Here is a 23168-nt window from a genome sequence, read left to right on the forward strand (position 1 = left end):
GGATGAGAAGGCAGCTAGGCACCTTTTCTTCCAGACCAGGACAGCAAAAGTCTACAGTGAAAAGCCTGCAGTCTGCAGTAATCCCAAGTGGCGAATTCCAGTATTTCGGTCGTGTGGTTAAAATCAGACACATCTTTATACTCTCCCAGCAGGGTTGCAGCAGCCTAGAGCCAGGCTTAATTCTGCTTTCCAGAAAATCCACACGACATGATGCAAATCCACTCTATTTATGCACAATTTTCCTTTATTGGCCATCAATGCGACAGTTGCCTTGACGGTTCCTGATTTGTAGTGCAGTTTATCAGACGATTCACAGTGCGACTCCTACCCTTTGGGGCCAGACAGTGAGATACCGTGCAAGAGATACTCCCACCCCTCTGCAACAGAGACCCAATGAGAGACTACCGTTCCCAGGAGAAAAATGACATGGCCTCAGAATGGCCTCATAACTCACCCACCCGCACAGCTAGCACGATAAAACCCGGCTGTAGCTGGTCTCAGCAGACCTCCCGCAATCACAGTCTTGGAACTGCCATATATTAAGATGCTGCTTCAAGTGTCTTGCATTAGGGAAGCCACCCCCACCTCTAACAGGAATTCCCAGATATTGTGGACTACAGCTCCCATCATCCCCTGCCAAAAGCCACTGCAGTTGGGGATGATGGGAGTCGTAGTCCACAATATCTGGGAATCCCTGTTGTAGGGAGCATGCCCCCCTCCACCCACTCAACTGGATATCTGGCTTTATGGCTGAAAACCCAAATCAAAAGTAATACAGAGTTACCCTCCCAGGAAGTGAAAACGAAAAAGAAACGATGCATACTGGGGTAAACTTGCACAAGAGCTCCACCAAGCCCGTGAAACAGAAAAACGGCCCCAACAGCCAGAGATGGGCCGCCGCCGTTTACAAGCTGGCGGTCCCTGGGGATCAATATTGCTTTTCCGGCCCCTCTCCACAGTGTGTCAAGGAGACAGAGTCATCGATGACCTCCCGCAAAGCCGCTCAGGAGCACCAACAGCCTCTTCCCTGCTTTGGCCGGTAGCCCAAATCCGGGGGACTGCTCCAATGGGGTCTCTTTCTCACTGGCCTGCTTTCTCCCGGCTCCACTGCTGCAATATGTCATCGGCGGCTTTCAGAGTCGAATCCTCCTAAACAAACAAAAGGGGTGTTGGATACGCGTCTGTCGCCAAGCGCTGTGAGCCCTTCCCTCCCTGCGCCCAGTGAAGGGGTTCAGGATTATCCTTTTACCTCCCATCCTGGAACTCCACATGGCATACGGGATTCTAGCCACCTCATGGCGCAGCGGGGCAATGACTTGCTTAGCAAGCCAGTTCGAATCCCCGCTGGTATGTTTCCCAGACTATGGGAAATATACACCTCTATCAGGCAGCAGCGATCTAGGAAGAGGCTGAAAAGGCATCATCTCATACTGCGCGGGAGGAGGCAATGGTCAACCCCTCCTGTATTCCACCAAAGACAACCACAGGGCTCTGTGGGCGCCCGGAGTCGACACCGAGCTGGCGGCACACTTTACCTTTACCTTAGGCCAGGTGCGGTGGTCATCCATCCAGGCACTGACCAGACCTAATCAGCTTCAGCAAGACGGCTGTATCATGGGCCCTCAGACCACGCCCCCCTGGGACTCTCCTCTCCTCTCTCACTCCCTGGGACATCTCACCTTTGCGAAGCAGAATCTGATGAAGTGGTCAAAGTTCTTCTTCTGGGGAGCGCTATAAAAGGCAGAGACTGGGATGGCTGCTAAGTGCTGCGGAGGCGGAAGGAGACGTTTGAGGATAAAGCAGCTAAGACCCCCCCACACCCGCGTTTGGGACACGGTTTTGTGCAGAATAAAGACGCTCACTGGTCAGGCACATGCCTTGCACGCTAGGGGTCTCTAGGGGAGCTGGTCCGGTGGTCGCAGGCATGAATGGCCCCCTTTGCTAAGCAGGGTCTGCCCTGGTTTGCACTGGAAAGGGAGACTACATGTGTGAGCACTGGAAGAGATTCCCCTGAGGGGATGGGGCCGCTCTGGCAAGAGGACCTCTGTGCTTGCATGCAGAAGGTCCCAAGTTCCCTCCCTGGCAGCATCGCCAGTTAGGTTTGGGAGAAAGCCGCTGGAGAAGCCGCTGCCAGTCTGGGTAGACTATACTGAGCTTTATGGACCAATGGTCTGACTCAATATATGGCAGCTTCCTGTGTGTTGAACTGGGGGCCCTCTGCATTTACCGTCTTTGGCAGAGTATTTCCCAGTCAGGCCAAGTGCTGTCCCTTCCCCATGGCAATAATAATAATAATAATAATAATAATAATAATAATAATAATATGACTCTTTGCCACCCTTGAGGGCCACCCAGAGTCTGCTGCCCAAAGCACCCACCCGCTTCTTGCCCAGTGGTGGGGCACCCCCTACCTTGTGCTTAATCATCCACTTTGCAAACTGAGAATCGCAGGGCTCCTCAGACTCTGGCAGTTCAGGTAGCTCCGTTTCTACAAGACAGAACGAGTGACCTCAGCAACGGGGCTGGTTTGCGATGTCCTGGAAGGGATCTGAGAGGGCTTCTAGTCCAACCCCCTGATCAATGCCGGCAGTTGTGACACCATCCCTGCCAGGTGGCCGCCCAACCTCCGTTTCAAAAGCCTCCAGCAAAAGGAGAGCCCAGCATTGCATGAGGCAGACTGTTCCACCGCCCAACAGCTCCTACAGTTAGGAAACGCTTCCTAATGTCTAGTCTAAATCGGGTTCCTTGTAATTTCAGTCCACGGGCCCTCCAAGTGGATTGACAAGATTCACAATTCACCGCTTGTCCTGCCTCAAGAGCAGCAGAGGACAAATCTTATAAATATTTACTATCATATTAATATTAATAACAATAAGAACAATACAACTTTGTTTGTTAACCACCCCATAACAAATTGTTCTCTGGGCGGCTGACAATACAACATTAAAACATGAGATTAAAACACACATTAAATCATAACAGAGCAAAAAAAAAGCGACGAAAGAAAATACAAAATACAATCCAAAAACCATTTTGAAAAACTTTTCAACTACTTTTTCTAAGCAACAGCAGTCCAGATGTTTGAAGACAACCATCCCGTCTCCCCTTGGGTCTTCTATTCGCCAGGCTGAAACGTACCCAGCTCCTCCAAAATCTGTTCCTCCTAGGACTTAAGTTTCCAGATCCCTCATCCTTTTGGTGGCCCTCTGACCCCGTTCCAGTTTAATTTAGTTTATTTAAAAATACTGTCAATGACCAGACATTATTAGCAGCAACAGCTGTCAAACAAATCATCTAAGACTTTAAGGAGGCTTAAAACAACAATAATCCAGTTAACAGCGATCGTAGCTTGCAGACAGCAAAACAATATTTTGCAACATTTAAAGAAGTGACACCATTAATACCAGACCCCATTCCAGTTTTATCAATGTCCTCAAAATGTGGGACCCAGAACTGGACACATAGTTTGACCAGCACAGATGTGATCCTGACATTATACTACTACTTACATACTTCAACAAGTTTGCAAAGCAGTTTACAGGGGGGCGGGATGAATAAGATGGTTCCCTGTCCGCAAAGGGCTCACAATCTAAAAAGAAACAGAAAGTAGACACCATCAAGAGCCACTGGAGGGATGCTGTGCTGGGGATGGAGAGGGCCAGTTGTTCTCCTTCGGCTAATAATTAATCTGTGGAACTCTCTGCCATGGGATGCAGCAATGACCACTCACTTTGAAAGGCTTTAAAAGGGGCTTATATAAAGTCATGGAGGAGGGCGGGTCTATCAGTGGCTACTAGTCTGATGGCTATAGGCCACCTCCAGCCTCAGACCGGCAAGATGCCTCTAAGTACCAGTCGCAGGGGAGCAACTGCAGGAGAAAGGGCCTGCCCTCACCTCTTGCCTATGGGCTTCCCAGAGGCATCTGCTGTGGGCCTCTGTGGGAAACAGGATGCTGGACTAGATGGACATTCTTGGGCCTGATCCAGCAGGGCGGTTGTTGTTGTTGTTGTTGTTATTGTATGTATTTGATTTATATACCACCCTTCCAAAAATGGCTCAGGGCGGTTGACTGATGAATCCCCACTCAGCCCCAGAACCCGATGAGCGACCTTTGGCTAGCCACTCCAAGCCGAATCTACCTCGCAGGGTTGTTGCTAGGATCAAAAGGGTTGTGTGCATGTCAAGAGAGCACGACATCATCCTGCAAGACCGCTCTCTAGAATCGCACCCGCAGCTACTCGGGCAGTGGTGGAGGGGGACGAGACCCCACTTACTGAACGCAGAGAAGTCTGCAATTAAGAAGTAGGTGCCCTCGGGAACAACCGGCTCCATGCCTACAGCCACCAAGCTCCGGATCAGCAGGTCCCGCTTCCGCTGTAGCTCCCGCGGCAGCTGCACAAAATAGCTCTCTGGCGCGCCAAAGTGTCCCAACTCTCTCTCCAGCGCACGGGCCACCGCTTCCTGGAGGTGCAAAGAAGTGGGCGTCTCTCAGCTGGGCGGAAACAAATACCCTCAAGTTGGGCGTATACTCCGCAGCCAACGTGTTGTTTTGTTTTTTTAAAGCCTCATACCAAACTCTGCAACCAATAATTATTATTATTACTACAACTCCCATCATCCCCTGCTAACAGCCAGGGATGCTGGGATTTGTAGTCCAACATCCGCAGGAGGGCTGCAGTTCTGCGGCCCTGGCCAAACAAGGCAAGAACGTCCAGCGGCAGATTTTAGGTCCCCACCGAAAGGGGTCAGAGTGGCAGGACAGATGTGACCCACGGAACGCTGTCCTGCAGGGAACTCTGTGCAACCCGTCTCGCCTGGCACTTGCTGGGTGGCCAGGGCACCTTTTTCTTACCTGAGCTGCTGTTGCACAATGATAGACTGAGTTCTGATGGACTGTCCTGAGGTGCTTCAAAAGGCCATCGGGCCCTATCGTCCAGCCAACCTGTTGTCACACAAGGAGAGAGGCGGGTATGTCAGGTCCCTGCTTATTCCAAACACTTTTCATCACAAATTGCATTTTAAGAGGGCTTGGAGAACACAGGGAGATATCTTCTTGGTCCTTCTTAAAATTTTTTTTAAAGAAACTTTTAAATTTAGATTTGTAAGCACACACACAAAACCACCCCTTTTGAAAAAAGGGAACAAGCATGTTCACGTTACATCAGATATACATGAATTAAAAAGCGAGGGTTCTCAAGCATTTCACTCTGTAGTCCACAATCAACTGGAAGGAAAGGAAAAGTTATACTGTCGAGTCGGTGTTGACTCCTGGCACCCACAGAGCCCTGTTGTTTTCTTGGTAGACTACAGGAGGGGTTTAGCATTGCCTTCTCCCGCGCAGTATGAGATGATGCCTTTCAGCATCTTCCTATATCGCTGCTGCCCCATATAGGAGTTTCCCATAGTCTGGGAAACACACCAGCAAGGATTCGAACCAACACCCTTCTGCTCTCTAGGCAGGTTACTTCCCCGCTGCACCATTAGGTGGCACAGTACAATCAAGTGTAAAGGTAAAAGGTAAAGTGTGCCATCAAGTTGATTTCAACTCCTGACACCCACAGAGCCCTGTGGTTTTCTTTAGTAGAATAGAGGAGGGGTTTAGCATTGCCTCCTCCCGGGCTGTACGAGATGATGTCTTTCAGTATCTTTCTATATCGCTGCTGCCCAATATAGTACCAGTGGGGATTCGAACCAGCAACCTTCTGCTTGTTAGTCAAGCATTTCCCCTCTGCGCCACTTAAAGTGACCACAATCAACCATACTCACCAGTTAACAGATATATAAAAACAAAGGAGAAAACCAATAAAGCTCTAATAATGCATTTTGCCCCATCATCTGATTTTTTTCAGAATAATTTATAAATATTAAGAGTTGCAAGGGATGCCTTATGTCTTACCAGAGGAGTACGGAATTAAATCTTCCGGGTCTTGGATATGGGAGTTTTCCGCCTGTGAAACTGAGGAAGAAGTGTGGCCACCTTTCAAGAAAATGATCTCTCTGTGTTGAGTTCAGGGGACTTTTAATATGCAATGATATCTCATTGAGGACCACGAGAGCCCATATTTCATCAAACCACTCTAGTAGAGAGTTGCCTCCTTGTCTCGAGGTAATGAACTTAGCCGCCTTTAGAATTAAGCCAGTTAAATCTTCAGGAAGAACTGGGCGTGCGTTCTTGGTCCAAGTGCCTCTAAACAAGCCTAATATTCGCACAGGACTAAGAGGTTGTACAATAGATGAACCGACTCCGAAACCAGCGCCTGGTTCCTTTACCTTCCATCCTGTGGCGCTGAAGGTTTTTCCAGAACTCCCGATGGTCACGGTCCGCTCCCACATTCCTGGTAAACTGGCTGTTAACAAGGAAAGCAGCGGCGGCTGAAATGTACTCTTTGGACAGGCAGGGGAAGGAAAAACTTGTGGCTAGGAATCCCGCCCCCATTATGGAATTATTTAATTGAGGACAAACTAGAGAAGTTAAAAGCATTTTTTTTTCTATTTAGAGCCGGGCTACACAAGTTGTTGTTATTAATTATTATTATTAATAATAATTTCATTTATATACCGCCCACCCCAGCATGGCTCAGGGCAGTTAGCACAAAACTTTTAATATAACATTTAAAAAGTTGGCCCTCCTGCAGATGTTGCCAACTCCCATAAGAGCCAGGGTGGGGTAGTGCTTAGAGTGCCGGACTTGGACCAGAAAGATCCAAATCCTTATTTAGCCGTGGAACTCACTGGGCGACTCTGAGCTCTCAGCCTAACCTACCTCACAGGTTTGTTGTGAGGAGAAACATAACCATGGACACCACTCTGGGCTCCCTGGAGGAAGTTGTGCCGTCGGGTCGGTGTCGACTTGTGGTGACCCCAGAGCCCTGTGGTTGTCTTTGGTAGAATGCAGGAGGGGTTTCCCATTGCCTCCTCCCGCACAGTATGAGATGATGCCTTTCAGCACCTTCCTATATCGCTGCTGCCTGATATAGGTGTTTCCCATAGCCTGGGAAACATACCAGCGGGGATTCGAACCGGCAACCTCTTGCTCCCTCGGCAAGTTACTTCCATGCTGTGCCATTAGGTGGCTCCTTGGAGGAAGAGTGGGATAGAAATGTAATAAAAAATAAAATAAAAATAAAAAATAAATCCCTGGCTATTAGCCAGTGATGGGAGTTGTTGTCCGAAAAACAGCTGGTGGGCCAAAAGTGGTGCAGCCCCGAGTTAGAGGCGTGTCTTTGGAAGAGCAGCCATAGGAACACAGGAAACTGCCTTATCCTGAGTCAGACCCTTGGTCCCTCTTGCTCAGTCTTGTCTACCCAGGCTGGCAGCGGCTTCTCCAAGGCTGCAGGCAGGAGTCTCTCTCTCAGCCCTATCTAACTTGCAGATGCTGCCAGGGAGGGAGCTTGAAGCCTTCTTCATGCAAGCAGGCAGGTGCTCCTCCCAGAGGAGACCCATCCTCTAAGGCAAGGCTTCTTAACCTTGGGCCTCAAGAGGTTGATGGGAGTACAACTCCCATCACCCCCAGCCACAATGGACGTGGCTGGGGATGATGGGAGTTGTAGTCCACCAACACCTGGGGGCCCAAGGTTAAGCGACCCTGCTCTAAGGGGAAGAGCTGACAGTGCTCACACACGTAGTCTCCCATCCAAATGCAAAGCAGGGCAGACCCTGCTTAGCAAAGGGGACAGAGGGAGAACAGCCAGACACCCCTTCCCTCAGAGTTCCGGGGCACGCAGAGCTGCCGCCGGGCTTCTCTTACCAATCCGGATGTGCTCCCTGCCGTCGTAGACCAGCCATTCATACACCTCGTCGCTGAAGCAGAGGACGTCATGCTTCACGCACAGTTCTGCGATGAGCTCCAGCTCCTCCCTGCTGAAGACCTGCAGCAAGAGAGAAGGCTCAGGAAACCGAGGACGCGGCCTTCTACCAGGTCGCAGGTGCAGGATTTGCAGTTACCTTCCCCAGAGGATTGTTGGGAGTGTTCAGAACAAGGGCTTTGGTCCGCTGGCTGAACTTGGCCTCCAGTTCTGCAGGATCCAGTTGCCAGTCCCGGCTGGACATCAGCTTCCCGCTTTTCACAGCTTTCTGGAGGAGGAGAGAGGAAGAGAGAGAAGCACCATCATTCTAAGCCATGGCCCGTGACCCCAGGGGCTAGCCCCCAGGATTTTGTCTCCCTCTATGCCCCCTTGTTCCAAGCTCAACCACCACCTCGTCAGGTCGGTCGGTATTAGCACCCTTTAAACCCCGTTAACGGTTTGGGCCCCGGGTATCTGAAGGGCCGCCTGCCCCCAAGGGTTTCCGCCCGCTCGACAAGACCGTCGGAAGAGGCTCGGCTCTGTGTGCCGACGAGGAGAGAGGCCCGGCTGTCGTGCATGCGGAGCAGGGCCTTCTCAGTCAGGGCCCCCAGACTTTGGAATGCTCTCCCGGTCGGTATTCGCTCCTCAGTCTCCTTGACAGTTTTGAGGGGGAAAGTAAAGCTGTGGCTCTTCACCTAGGCTTTTGAATGAAATTATTGTTTTTACCGCTGCCACTTTGTGTTTTATGTGTTACGAGCTGGCCCGGGCACAGAGCATCTGTGCTTCTAGTTCTCCCTCGTCCTTGGCCCCTCGTTCTCAGTCCTCCCCCCTGTTCCCCCCTCCATTGCCTCCTCCCGCACAGTGTGAGATGATGTCTTTCGTAGCAAGCATGAATTGTCCCCTTTGCTAAGCAGGGTCTGCCCTGGTTTGCATTTGAATGGGAGACTACATGTGAGCACTGTAAGATATTCCCCTTAGGGGATGGGGCCGCTTTGGGAAGAGCATCTCAGGTTCCCAGTTCCCTCCCTGGCAGCATCTCCAAGATAGGGCTGAGAGGGATTCCTGCCTGCAGCCTTGGAGAAGCCGCTGCCAGCCTGGGCAGACAATACTGAGCTAGATGGACCAGTGGTCTGACTCAGTATATGGCAGCCTCCTATGTTCCTGTCTTTGGAGCATTCTTTGCAGTGCATTTAAACTCCTTACTTTGGAAGCCAGCTCAAAATACATCAAGAAAAATTGTGTGGCAGCAGAAAGAGGCCTGTGTGTCGCAGGGTAGTGCTCCCTCCCCACTTTATAATTCTGCCTTGGGACAGGAGAGGTTGAAGCTTGAGCAATGACAGTGGAGACAGTGGAAGGTTCTTCTCTTTCCTCTTCTGCCAAACTGTTCAGCAGAAGAGAGGAGACCGACTTCTGCCTGCCACAATATCCCTCTCAAGAGGACACGATCCAGCAGGTAGGAAGGAACCTCGAACCTTCTCCCCCTCCCTCCGCCAGCTTTGTGTGTTGGCCGTCTAGGCTGGGGACGTTTCTAAACCGTAGCCTCCTCCCACCACGGCCGCAGCGTAAGCAGGACCTGGGACATCCTGCCCACTCACCGGCCGCAGAGGTATGAACACAGGCGTCCCACCGGCCATCTTCACCATTGGCTCATAGCAGTCGAAGAACGGCTCGATTATAATCACCTAGGGAAGCACAAGAGAGGATCAGGCATGAGCAACTGTTGGAGGAGTATAGCTCACACGTATTGCATGTTTAATCTAAGCACCTAGGATGGGCGGTCCGCTCCGGGGCAGAGCATCGAACCAAGGCTGTAACTTGATCCCCTACATCAGGGATTCTCAGCGTTGGGTCCCCAGATGTTATTGGACTTCAATCCCCATAATCCCCAGCCCCATTGGCCTTCAGTTGGGGATTATGGTAGTACAATAACATCTGGGGACCCAATGTTGAGAATCCCTGCCCTACATCCCCTAGGAGAGGAGAGCTGGTCTTGTGGTTGCAAGCATGACTTGCCCCCTTAGCTAAGCAGGGTCCACCCTGGTTGCCTATGAATGGGAGACTTGATGTGTGAGCACTGGAAGAGATTCCCTTCAGGGGATGGAGCCGCTCTGGGAAGAGCAGAAGGATTCAAGTCCCCTCCCTGGCAGCATCTCCAAGATAGGGCTGAGAGAGACTCCTGCCTGCAACCTTGGATAAGCCACTGCCAGTCTGTGAAGACAATACTGAGCTAGATAGACCAATGGTCTGACTCAGTATATGGGAGATTCCTATGTTCCTAAGTCCCAGGGCTTTGGAAGCTGCTCCCTGCTGAAATAAGAGCATCTCCTTCTCTGTTTGCTTTTAGGAGGACCCTGAAGACGTACCTTTCCCCCCAGGCTTTTAACTGAAATCTAATGGTTACATTTTAATGTGTTTTTATCTATTGTGATTTTTTATCTGTTTTAAGAATTTTAAATGTTTTATATTTTATAGTATGTTTTAATCTGTAAACGGCCTAGAGACGTCAATATTAGGCGGTATAGAAATTCAATGAATAACTAACTACTACAACAAAAATATTTATATACCGCTTTTCAACAAAACGTTCCCAAAGCAATTTACATAAGAGAAATAAAAATAAATAAAATAAGAAGGTGGTCCCTGTCCCCGGACTCACAATTTATTTATTTTTAAAGGCAAGATAGACACCAGCAACAGCCACTGGAGGGATGCTGTGCTGGGGGTGGATAGGGCCAGTTGCTCTCCCCCTGCTAAATAAAGAGAATCACTACTTTTTAAATGTGCCTCTTTGATCAGTTAAGCAGGGGATAAATAAATATAAATGTTTTGTTTTTTTAAAACGCAGCTTGGCAATACTGAGCTAGATGGACGCAGGTCTGACTTCGGTTTGAGATCTCAGACCCCACAAAAAGGGATATTGGGAATGTTGTGTGTGTGTGTGCGTGTGTGTGTGTGTGCGTGTGTGTGTGTGTGTTCAAAAAATGCAAACTCCAAACAGCTCCCAGCCGTGAAGAATTAGTTATGGAATTTCACAGGACACCTGAAGGGGAAGTTGGATGTTCCAGACTGTGCAGCAGGGAAGCAGAAGCACTTTCCTCCCGAAAAAAGAGAGGTTTAAGGTTGCACCCACCAAAATGGCTCTCCTAAGCATGGAAACTGCAGAGGGGAGTGGACACGCTCCTCCTTTCTCCTTCCTCATTCCCCGGTCAAGTGGAATTAGGAGGGAGTCTGAGAAAAGCCCTCTTCTAGTCTTCTTTTGAAGCCAATACTGGATTCGTGCCCCAGCGCACAGTTTCCAACACACGCTGCAGTGGGCTGTGTGTACACACACAGTTACAGTTACAGAGCTTCCCTTTTGGAATTTGTATAGCACTGTGGGTTCTGGAAGAGAATGCCATAGATCTGCCTGCCAGAGAGATTGGTGCAATACGTTGGAGGGTGTGGGGTATGTGTATGGTTTTAAGGGGTTAGAATCTCCACCATCGGGAGTGGGGGGGTGGGGGGAGAAAACACTGGAAAATGCTACCCTGGATACCAAGCTGTTCAGAATTGCCCCGTTACCTCATCTCCATCATCCACCATAGCCTGGAAGCAGCAGTAGAGAGCTTCATAAGCCCCCACAGTTATCAGCACGTTCGTCATAGGATCCAGGTCTTGTCCAAGCAGCTTCCCAAAAAAGCGGGCCAGGATCTTCACCAGAGGTGGATGGCCCTGGAAAGAGGAGCAAGTGTGAGTATGTGCAGTGCTCAACAAAGGCATGCCAGCCAGAAGAACAGATGGTCAACTGGCAACGTTTGCTCTTACATCGCCAAAATGAGACCGGATTCTTTTCTCCGTACGGAAATCCCTAATTTGAATTCTCTATTAGCCTTCAGGAGAGCCCTTAAGACATATTTGTTTGGCCTGGCTTTCCAAGGTTTTTAAATCAGTTTTAATATTTTAACCCGGTTTCGGGGTTTTTAATTACTGCAATTGTTTTAATTCTTGTTTTAAAATGTTTTTAAATTGTTAATTGTTGTTATATTGTTTTTTAATTTTTGTTTTAGCTCTTTATTGTTTCAGTGGTTTGTTTTTAATTGTAAACCGCCCTGAGCCATTTTGGAAGGGCGGTATACAAATCAAATCAAATTAAATCAATCAATGGCATTCTTTTTGGTTTAGACTCAACTTCCCACAAGTTCTTGAATGACCATCGTCAGCAGCCTTTGCCAGTCTAAGAGAGTCTTTGTTTTAGACCAGGCCTGCTCAACTTTGCCCACCCCACCACCACCGGCTGTTTTTGGACTACATTGGATTATGGCAGTTGCAGGCCAACATCTGCAGGAGGGCTGAAGCGGAGCACCCTTGTTTTAGACAGACAGAGCCCGGCTTCTTCCCTCCATCAGTGAGAAGTAGCCCTGAGTAACAAGTAGCAGCAGAGACTGATGTAAAAACCCTGGGCAACTGCAGAGCTAGGGAGTGAAGAAATTATTTCCAGGGTGAGCTGGTCTTGTGGGAGCAAGCATAAACTGTTCCCTTTGTTGAGCAGGGTCCACCCTGGTTTGCATTTGAATGTAAGCCTGTGCTCTCATGAAACTCTGGTCAAGCCAAATGGCCACGTTAGCCATTAGATTTGGCCCTCCTAGGGTCATACAATGGGAGACTATATGTGAGCAGTGTAAGATATTCCCCTTAGAGGATGGGGCCACTCTGGGGAAGAGCATCTAGGTTCCAAGTTCCTTCCCTGGCAGCATCTCCAAGATAGGGCAGAGAGAGAGTCCTGCCTGCCACCTTGGAAAAGCCGCTGCCAGCCTGCCAGCTAACTGCTTCATATGGCGCGGACAGCAACCAGATCTAGGGCACTAGATCTGCCAGAGAACAGGAGGCGATTCCCACTCACAAAAGCCCGGGTATACTGGTGCAACGAAGTGTCCTCTCCACCCACGGCCTCCACGAAGGCTTCCTTGGCAAAGTCGGGCGGAGGGTAGTTGGGAAAGCCTTGACCAAGATTCACCGTCCCGTAGGTGGCCGCCAGCTTCACAAATTCCACCCTAGGGAGAGCAGAACGCAGGAGAGGAAAAGAGGGGAAGTTCTAGCTTGCACAGATGAAGACCGGGGACTTCGGCAACTTGGTAACATCCAGGGCCCTAGCCATGGTGGCTAGGAATCTCCCCAGGAGATTCCAGGCTTTCCCCCTGAATTGTAAGGCTTCGTTTTTAGTGATGCAATTGGGCTTTTATGCCCCTTATTTCTGGAGACTGGGATAATATTTTCTCATCTCATTGCTTAGCGAGTCATGAAAAAGACCCAACGTTCTTGGGATGCAAGGCAATTCACACAGACACACTAGCCAATTTGACCTCTGTGTGGAATCTGAGCCCACACCCCACATGTTCGAGGCAAGCACTATCCCTAGCAAGGAAGCCCACTCAAAGGGTCAGGAGATGTCAGCGTACCAAATATTCTTGTCCATGCCCTCTAGCCTTCGCGCTGGAACCATCCTGGACATCTTTGCCTGGAGGGAGAGAGAAGGAAAGGGTCAAGAACCGTCACTGGAAATTATAAGAGGCAGAGAGAGAGAGAGGAGGAGGAGAAGGAGAAGATTATTCCTGGATCTCTTCCTTGCAAGAAGCGTGGCTATGAATGTTTATATACTGCTATTCAACAAAAGCTCTCAAAGTGGCTCATGTAGGAAAAAAATATATAAAAAGGACTCACAATTAAAAGCAGAGATTCAAGTGTTATTGAGAGCAAACAATACACACACACACACCCCAAACCCATTTTATTGTTGAGGATCAAACATGCTTAAAGCACTCTAAACATTTTTTTTGACAGTTGCTGCATCAGTCCTGAATAAATCATGGCTTTTGAACACTAGAGAACGGGGCTTCTCAAAGCAGAAGCCTCCGTTCCGGAAACTTCTGCCACGTGGGCACAGGACATGTGATCACACCATGCACCAACGATGCACTCGCAAGTGGAACTTGAGAAGGAGGCAATCACTGGCTTCCCAATAAAATCTCCACTGGGAGAAACTTCATTCTCCAGTCTTTGAAACAGCAAGTCATGCTACTGGCATGTTCAAGAAGAGTATATCTCTGGATCCCAAATGCAAAAGTTAGTCTCACAAGAACAGCTCTACTGGATTTGGCCCAAGGAGGCCCATCTAGTCCAGCATCCTGTTTCCTGCAGTGTCCCACCAGATGCCTCTGGGAAGCCCAAAGGCAAGACGGTGTGCCCTCTCTCCTGCTGCTGCTCCTCTGCAACCGGTATTGGAGACATCTTCCCTCTGAACCTATAGCCCTCAGACTAGTAGCCATTGATAGACTTGTTCTCCACCAATTCATCTAAGTTCTTCTTAAAGCCGTCCAGGCTGTTGGCTGTCAACACACCTTGTGGCAGAGAATTCCATAGGTCAGTTATGTACTATGTGGAGACGTCCTTCCTTTTCCCCGAATTTTGCAACTTCCTTCCTTAGATAGGTCCCCGGATGATGTTGTTGGACTACAACTCCCATCATGCCCATCACAACTGACAAAGGTTGCTGAAGCAAGGGGCGATGGGAGTTGTAGTCCATCAACATCTGGAACCCTTGTACTGCAACTACACCCATCTCTCTGCTTACAGAGCCCCAGACATTTTTAAACAGTCCTGTGAAGAGCTGGACGACCGTCCAGAGGCATTCATTTAGCAAATGTTCAATACCTTTGTGTGGAACCAGCAGACACCAGTCAGATTACTCTTTCTCAAAAGTTCCTGTCCCAAAGACAGTCCAGATCTCCTAAGCATGCCACGGCAACACCGATTTGCAGTCTGCGGGACATGGACCTGCGCTATTCCCACATGAAGAGGAGAGGAGCATCAGACGGTCATTACAGTAATATGATGGAAATGGTTATTTTTAAAAAAAAAAATAATGAATACTTTATGAAAATAAAATTTCCAATGCCAAACAAAATTGATACAAACACAAACAGCAAAACATCATACAAACCCCAATTCAACAGTCCATCCACATTCTAATATTATCTGGGGTAAGAAGACAACCATAAGAGAGGAGAGCTGGTCTTTGGGTGGCAAGCATGACTTGTCCCCTTAGCTAAACAGGGTCTGCCCTGGTTGCATATGAAAGGGAGACTAGAAGTGTGAGCACTGGAAGAGGTTCCCTTTAAGGGGATGGAGCCAAGTTCCCTCCCTGGCAGCATCTCCAAGATAGGGCTGAGAGAGATTCCTGCCTGCATCCTTGGAGAAGCCACTGCCAGTCTGTGAAGACAATACTGAGCTAGATAGACCAATGGTCTGACTCAGTATATGGCAGTTTCCTATGTTCCTATAATTCTCCCAACTGGTGTAATGAATGAAATCTGACCATATTGCATTCAAGGTTGGGACCTCCTTCTGAGTTCAGAGATATAGCTTTGTGAATATACTGTGACATAGCCAATTACTCCACTATATTAATTATCTGTATATTAATCAGCATATATTCATTGCTACAAACCAGAACTTAGCCACGTGGTAAGTAACGTTGGCTTGATGGTCTGGCAAAAGAAAGGAGATGTACACTTCATCTCCTCTGGCTGGTATGTCCTTAACCAGGAGTAAAATTAACGACTCATGTGATTGAGTCCCTATAAAAATAACAGTATGATAGAAATGACCCACATCCTCTGTGGTCTGTGTATTACATGGGCAATAGTGTGCAGAATAAGAAATCCCACCATATCTACCATATAAATTCCCTGCTAACTTGGCACAGTTAACTTGGCAGATTCCCTGCTAACTTGGCAAAGAGGCACCTTTGAATGTGGTGATTCTCTTTATTTAGCAGGGGGAGAGTAACTGGCCCTCTCCACCCCTAGCACAGTATCCCTCCAGTGACTGTTGCTGGTGTCTATCTTATGTTTCTTTTTAGATTGTGAGCCCTTTGGGGACAGGGATCCATCTTATTTATTTATTCATTCATTTATTTATTTATTATATCTCTGTGTAAACCACCCTGAGCCATTTTTGGATGGGCGGTATAGAAATTGAATTATTATTATTATTATTATTATTATTATTATTATTATTATTATTATTAATAAACAGACAAACATCTGCCACACAATACACCTGATATAACTGTAGTTGAGAAGAAAGAAAAACAAGTCAAAATAATCGACATAGCAATACCAGGGGATAGCAGAATAGAAGAAAAAGAAATAGAAAAAATCACCAAATACAAAGATCTACAAATTGAAATTGAAAGGTTGTGGCAGAAGACGACCAAAATAATCCCAGTGGTCATTGGCGCCCTGGGTGCAGTTCCAAAAGACCTTGAAGAGCACCTCAACACCAGAGGGGCCACAGAAATCACCATCAGCCAATTACAAAAAGCAGCTTTACTGGGAACAGCCTATATTCTGTGATGATATCTATAACAGCAACAACATTGACAATAAAATCCAGCCATCCCAGGTCCTTGGGAAGGACGTGATGTCTGGATAAAACAAACCAGTCAATAACACCTGCCTGACTGTGTAAATAAATAATAAAACCACCAAGGAAAATACGTCAAAGCAGGCCAGTGCAAATGCCTTACAATATCAAGGAGTGATTAGGGCTGGCTTGGTGCTAAAGTCTCCATATTTTAAGTTGTTCTGAGGCCCTACTTATCTGCTGTTGCAATTCCATATCTAATATTATTTGCTTTACAGCCTTTTTTGCTTGTTCAAAGTCCATGGATTGCGGCGCTTCAGGGGAAAACAACAACAATTTATATACCGCTTTTCAACAAAAGTTTCAGAAGTGGTTTACATAGAGAAATAATAAATAAATTCGATGGCTCTCTGTCCCCAAACGGCTCACAATCTCAAAAGAAACACAAGATAGACACCAGCAACAGTCACTGGAGGTCAGGGGTGGAGAGGGCCAGTTACTCTCCCCCTGCTAAATAAAGAGAATCACCATGTTAAAAAGGTGCCTCTTTGCTCATTTACATAGAAACATAAGAAGCTGCCATATACTGAGTCAGACCATTGGTCCATCTAGCTCAGTATTGTCTACACAGACTGGCAGCGGCTTCTCCAAGGTTGGAGGCAGGAGGAAGCCCTATCTTGGAGATGCCAGGGAAGGAACTTGGAATCTAGATGCTCTTCCCAGAGTGGCTCCATCCATTAAGGGGAATATCTTGCAGTGCTCACACTTCTGGTCTCCCTTTCATATGCAACCTAGGCGGACTCTGCTTAGCTAAGGGGACCAGTCATGCTTGCTACCACAAGACCAGCTCATAAAAAGCAAGCTTTTCTTTAACAACTGACTTCAACCGTGATTGGAAGCTATCTTCAAGCATCAGTGGGGTGTAAATTCACTTTTCCATCAGCCAGGTCAGTACTGCAATAAGGGGGCTATAACCTACCCCCCCCACACACATCCGAGTCTTGATCGGGGACACCGCTCATTACACGCCAACCAAGTTGCTCTGAGAATGTGCAAGCCAGACCTTCCGGTACATGGCGCTGTGTTTAAGGAGGCGCACAGGGTTCAAAGTTTCTTATATCCAGACATATCTCATTTTACATGAGGGTTGGCAGCCATGCAGAAATAAGGTCACCTCCAAGACAGCTGTTATTCTCTGCTGACCCTCTGGTTATACACATTAGAGATTCCCCTCGCTTTCTCCTTCAGGAGCTTTGCGCACAACTGATTTACTGGTAAATCAAGATGCAAAACAGTGCCAGGAACTTGGTAAACATCAGCCAGTCGAGGGATTTATAGTTGCTAAGGTCTCCATTCCCCTGATGGGCACGAGCATCAGTAGGTTCTCAGCCCCCCAAGTGAGAAACAAGAGGCCAAAAGTTCTAGAGGAATGAAGATGGAAACATCTTGGAATTAGACCCGCAAAGGTCGAGAGCTCACAATGGGGCCGATTTGCGTCGGAAGCTGTGCCAACTGAAACTGCAGATCTTGTATTCATTCTACACAATTACCCGGCAAGGAAAGAGAGTTAAATATTGTTCTGTGTGAAGTTCTGTCTAAAGTGTGTCAAAGTGCTTAACCGCTTCCTAAAGTGAGTGCCAGAACCAGACAGTTAAAGAGTACTAATTAGTTAAAGTTTAAATGTAAAATCTTTAAAAGTTAAAGATTCAAGGTGCTGGTGTTGACCTTTAAAGCCCTACACGGCTTGGGGCCGGGGTACCTGTCGGACCGCATTCGCCCCTATGAATCTGCCAGGGCCCTTCACTCATCATCTCGAGCCCTACCCATGACCCCGCCACTAACAGAGCATGTTAGTGCATGTTGGCGGGGACTAGAGACAGGGCCTTTTCGGTTGTGGCCCCTCGGCTTTCTCTGTAGAGCTTCGCCATGCTCCCTCCCTCGGTATTTTTAAAAAACATCTTAAAACACACCTTTGTAAGGAAGCTTTTTAATGTTCTATTATTGTTTTGTTATATCTGGTAGGTTCCTTAGCTTTTAAAAATAATTTTCAGTTTTAATTTGAATCTACTAGTTGTGGTTTTTCATCTGACTTAAAACAAAAAAGTTAATTTTATTACTTGTATTGTCTCTGTGTCTATCTTATTGTTGTGAGCCTCCTCGAGCAGTAGTGCACTGGAGGGGCAGGATAGAAATATTTTAAATAAACAAATAATAAAAATAATAACCACAGGGCTCTGTGATCGCCAGGAGTCGACACCGACTCTATGGCACACTTTACCTTTAAACCTGGACTGGAATTAACCACAGGTTTTTAATTGTTCAACTCCTGGCTCTTATCTGTGCATCTGAGAAACAAACAAATTAGTCATGAAAGACTAATATACAGGTGAAACTTGGAAAATTAGAATATCGTGCAAAAGTCCATTAATTTCAGTCATGCAAATTAAAAGGTGAAACTGATATATGAGACAGACGCATTACATGCAAAGCGAGATAAGTCAAGCCTTAATTTGTTATAATTGTGATGATCATGGCGTACAGCTCATGAAAACCCCAAATCCACAATCCCAGAAAATTAGAATATTACATGGAACCAAGAAGACAAGGATTGAAGAATAGGACAATATCGGCCCTCTGAAAAGTATAAGCATGCATATATATTCAGTACTTGGTTTGGGCCCCTTTTGCAGCAATTACTGCCTCAGTGTGGCGTGGCATGGATGCTATCAGCCTGTGGCACTGATGAGGTATTATGGAAGACCAGGATGCTTCATTAGCGGCCTTCAGCAATTCTGCATTGTTTGGTTTCATGTCTCTCATCCTTCTCTTGGCAATGCCCCATAGATTCTCTATGGGGTCAGGTCAGGCGAGTTTGCTGGCCAGTCAAGCACAGTACACTGTATACTTTTCAGAGGTCCGATATTGTTCTATTCTACAATCCTTGTCTTCTTGGTTCCATGTAATATTCTAATTTTCTGGGATTGTGGATTTGGGGTTTTCATGAGCTGTACGCCATGATCATCACAATTATAACAAATTAAGGCTTGACTTATCTCGCTTTGCATGTAATGCGTCTGTCTCATATATCAGTTTCACCTTTTAATTTGCATTACTGAAATTAATGGACTTTTGCACGATATTCTAATTTTCCGAGTTTCACCTGTACAATAAGTGCAGTAGGCTTTAAGATGCAACATGGATGTTTTCAGCAGACAAAGCTACAGGAGAAAATACACATCCATAGCAAGCCGGAAGGTTCTTGTATAGGACAGAGATGTCTTTGGAAGAACAAGGAGTTAACAGGAAAACATGCATTCTTCCATACTGCTCCGTAGATCGATCGATCTATCTAAACACAGCAGAAATTAGAGTATATTTCTTAAGAATCATGCACTTCCTAGGAACAAGAGAGCCGTTTGGGAAATCAAGACCATGTTTTGCTTTCTATTGGGACCAGTTAGTCTCCAACAATTGATGAATATTTACAGTTCATCCCAGAGGAACAGACGGAGTTTAGCCAAAGAGCAAGAAACAAAACATTCGCCTAGAAGTAGGAAATAATTCAGGGAGAACAATAAACAGAACCCAGAGGAGCTTAAACAGCAAAGACAGGCTAATGATAATAAGTAAGTAATGATAATAAGTCAGAGAGGAAAAACCACAACCACATATTCTAAACCTACTACCTTCATGCCATAGAATCCACCATGTCTCCCAGTTCAAATTTCAGGTTTTCTTTTCTCGTACACCCCAGTGCAGCTCAGATGTTACGAAATTACTTCCTTGGTGGAGACACCGCAGGGCTGCTGGCCAATCAGAGGAAGCTTAGGTGGGGTTTAAATTAAGAGGGGAAAGGCCTGAGCTTGTCTTTCTGCTTCCAAGGTCTCCCAGCATTCAGACTGGCCCTTTAAAAGCTGCTGATCCCGTCAATATTCCACACCGGTTTGTGCAGATCAAACTCCTGCCTGTGGCTTCCGGAGGCATCTGGTGGGCCACTGTGCGAAACAGGATGCTGGGCGAGATGGGCCTTCTTGGGCCTGATCCAGCAGGGCTGTTCGTACGTTCTTATGCAAAGTGCAGTTAAAGGTGCAGAAGCAGACACGGGCCTCACCCCACAACCAGCTGGCAACCTTCTTGCCAATGTTTCTTTCGTCTGAGTTGCTAGAGGAAAGGAGTGAGACACTCCTATTCCACGAACCTGGTTCCTCATTTTTACAGATATCTCTGTAAAACATGCCCAATGCAAGCAGCAGAGCACGTAGTGTGGCCTTGTGTAGGTACTTGACAACCCTCTGGTGGAGAGAGAAAGAATTATTGCATTTACTTAGGAACATAGGAAGCTGCCATATACTGAGTCGGACCCTTGGTCTATCTAGCTTAGTATTGTCTTCACAGACTGGCAGCAGCTTCTCCAAAGTCTCAGCCCTATCTTGGAGAAGCCAGGAACGAACTTGAAACCTTCTGCTCTTCCCAGAGCCACCCCATCCCCTGAGGGGAATATCTTCCAGGGCTCACACTCCTAGTCTCCCGTTCATATGCAACCAGGGCAGACCCTGCTTAGCTAAGGGGAGAAGTCATGCTTGCTACCACAAGACCAGCTTTCCTTTCACGTGACTTAAACATTACATTAAAACAGTATTTAGATCTTGTGAGAGGGAACCGTTTGTAGGAAGTGGCAGATGGCACACTGCATGGGGGCCTTACTGCAGATGCACATGTATTGGCACAGATGCACACTAGAGATGAGATGCATTGACTCCTGCATTCAGTCTTATATGACGGAAACCCTGGGGAGGGTGATGAACCTTCAGGAATTCCCACAAGTCTTGCAAATCACATTAGCACAGGCCAGACAATGGCAAAACTACCGAACTTGGCGACAGACATTGTGAGGGTGGGGAAAGGGTAAATGAGCTTTTCTTTATCTCCCGTACCAGCAACATACTTAGAACAGAAACAGGGCTAGGTGCCACAATTAACTTTCTAGATGCCATGGTTCCCTGGCGCCTGGTATTTCTCAAGCTCTGTATTACGAACAGTTTAATAAGGCAGCCCTCAAAAGAGATGTAAAATAATTTTTCAGGGATTGAGAAGTTAAGATTTTAAATTTAAAATACGGGCAGTCCCTGCTCAATAACAATCAGTGAGACATATGCTTTCAGAGGTATAATTGAAACCTGTGGGATTTATTATTATTATTATTATTATTATTATTACATTTATATCCCGCTTTTCCTCCAAGGAGCCCAGAGCGGTGTACTACATACTTAAGTTTCTCTTTCACAACAACCCTGTGAAGTAGGCTAGGCTGAGAGAGAAATGACTGGCCCAGAGTCACCCAGCTAGTATTATGGCTGAATGGGGATTTGAACTCGGGTCTCCCCAATCCTAGTCCAGCACTCTAACCACTACACCACACTGGCTGTCTTTACTGCCATATACATGCATTAAGGACTGCAGAATCGGTGAAATTTCTGAAAACCACAGATGAATCAGATTTTACTAAGAAAATATGCATTTTAAGACCCGTATTTGCAAATGCACTTAAATACTCCAAACGAGCTCTTCAGCTCTAATGAGACAATAATGAATGCCTTTCATTTCTCCTTTATGAATATTTTAGAACTTTATGAGGGAGGTCAAGCATCTGTGATGATCCAGCCCAATAAAGAGGAAGGCAAGTGAATCATCTGGTGTACCAAGAAATCCACTTTTTTATTGATGCCATGAGAAATTAACATTGGAGTCAGATACAATCACAGACTTGAAAGAATGTTGCTATTTAGAGTGCAATAAAGCCCAGGGTTTCGTGACCAAAATGTCTTGACCTTGGCAAACCAATATCACAAAAATGCACCAGGCTGTCGGAAAGGCATGTTTCTATTTGTAGAGGAAAATTCCAGAACAGTGGCCTTCTGGGCTGGGGTTTGTTTGTTTGTTGGTATTTCATAAATTGTTTACTTCCTGGAACAGACCACAGAAAATGTATTATCTGGGGGTTATGTGCAGCACAGTATTCTCGGCTCAGTGTGTATTTCTTTATTGTATGACCCGGAATATTGTAACAATCATATATCACACATCATCAAATCATGTACAGAAACATATTCTGTGCTAAAAATAATTCAGCAGAGAGCTTGTACAGAGAAAAGCCATCAAAACCTCACAAGTATCATAAGCCCATTCAGATGTTCAGGCAGGAGGGGAATATTATGGCAGTGAGGGCAAAACGTCCTTCACTGACCCTGCCCTCGCTGACCCTGCCCTCACTGACCCTGCTGCAGTGAAGACAAAACTTGCCTTCCATCTCAAATGCTCAGGCCTAAGTTGAGCAGGCCTGCTTCTTGGAGATGCTGCCAGTGATCGAACACGAGACCTTCTGAATACAAGGCAGATGCTCTACCACTGTGTTATGGCCCCATTAGACCTCTGTGCCATCCGAATCAGGTGCAAACCAGGAATTGCCTCCATACCATGGTTTGAAGGAGGTTTGCAAATGATGGCTGAGAGCAGGCAGTCCTGGTTTGCAGTAACCATGGTTTAACTAACTCAGTTGCCATGGTTGTTGCAGTTCAAGAAATGAAGGAGCGAATCAGGCGTGGGAAGGGAGGAAGCACACAGCCCTGGTTCTTTTATCAGCTTTGGCTGATTTGCCAGCTACGTCGATTTCTGGAGATCAACGACCTTAAAACAGTGGTGCATATGCTGGTAACATCCAGGCTTGACTACTGCAATGCGCTCTATGTTGGGCTGCCTTTTATGCAGTTTGGAAACTGCATTTAGTACAGAATGCAGCAGCCAGGCTGGTCTCCGGGGTTGCCCAAAGAAATCATATTACACCCTTTTTAAAAGAACTACCTGGTTGCCAAGAAGTTTCCGGGCAAAATACAAAGTGGTGGTTATTACCTATAAAGCCCTAAACAGCTTGGGCCCGAGGTACTTAAGGGAACGCCCTCTTCTTCATCAACTCCACCGCATATT

The 23168-nt window shown here is 46.9% G+C and overlaps 1 protein-coding gene across 3 annotated transcripts; it reads right to left on the minus strand.

Moving 5' to 3' along the window:
• Window positions 1-226: 226 nt before the first annotated feature.
• Window positions 227-20400, minus strand: KYAT1 (kynurenine aminotransferase 1). 3 transcript variants are annotated; one of them, XM_053282505.1, is made up of 14 exons: window positions 19874-20400; window positions 14472-14594; window positions 13220-13278; window positions 12664-12814; window positions 11346-11495; window positions 9380-9466; window positions 7945-8073; window positions 7748-7868; window positions 6271-6347; window positions 4853-4942; window positions 4275-4461; window positions 2412-2488; window positions 1680-1766; window positions 227-1149 (listed from the first exon to the last, which is right to left on the minus strand). In XM_053282505.1, the coding sequence occupies exons 1-14, from the start codon at window positions 19877-19879 to the stop codon at window positions 1081-1083; spliced, it is 1413 nt and encodes a 470-aa protein (XP_053138480.1). In that variant the 5' UTR covers window positions 19880-20400; the 3' UTR covers window positions 227-1080. The 3 variants fall into 3 exon arrangements, with proteins under 3 accessions (XP_053138480.1, XP_053138481.1, XP_053138482.1); XM_053282506.1 differs by having other exon boundaries at window positions 14472-14599; XM_053282507.1 differs by lacking the exon at window positions 14472-14594.
• Between the last annotated feature and the right edge of the window lie 2768 nt (window positions 20401-23168).

This window comes from Hemicordylus capensis, chromosome 17 (genome assembly GCF_027244095.1).
Source record: "Hemicordylus capensis ecotype Gifberg chromosome 17, rHemCap1.1.pri, whole genome shotgun sequence".
Classification (NCBI taxonomy): domain Eukaryota; kingdom Metazoa; phylum Chordata; class Lepidosauria; order Squamata; family Cordylidae; genus Hemicordylus; species Hemicordylus capensis.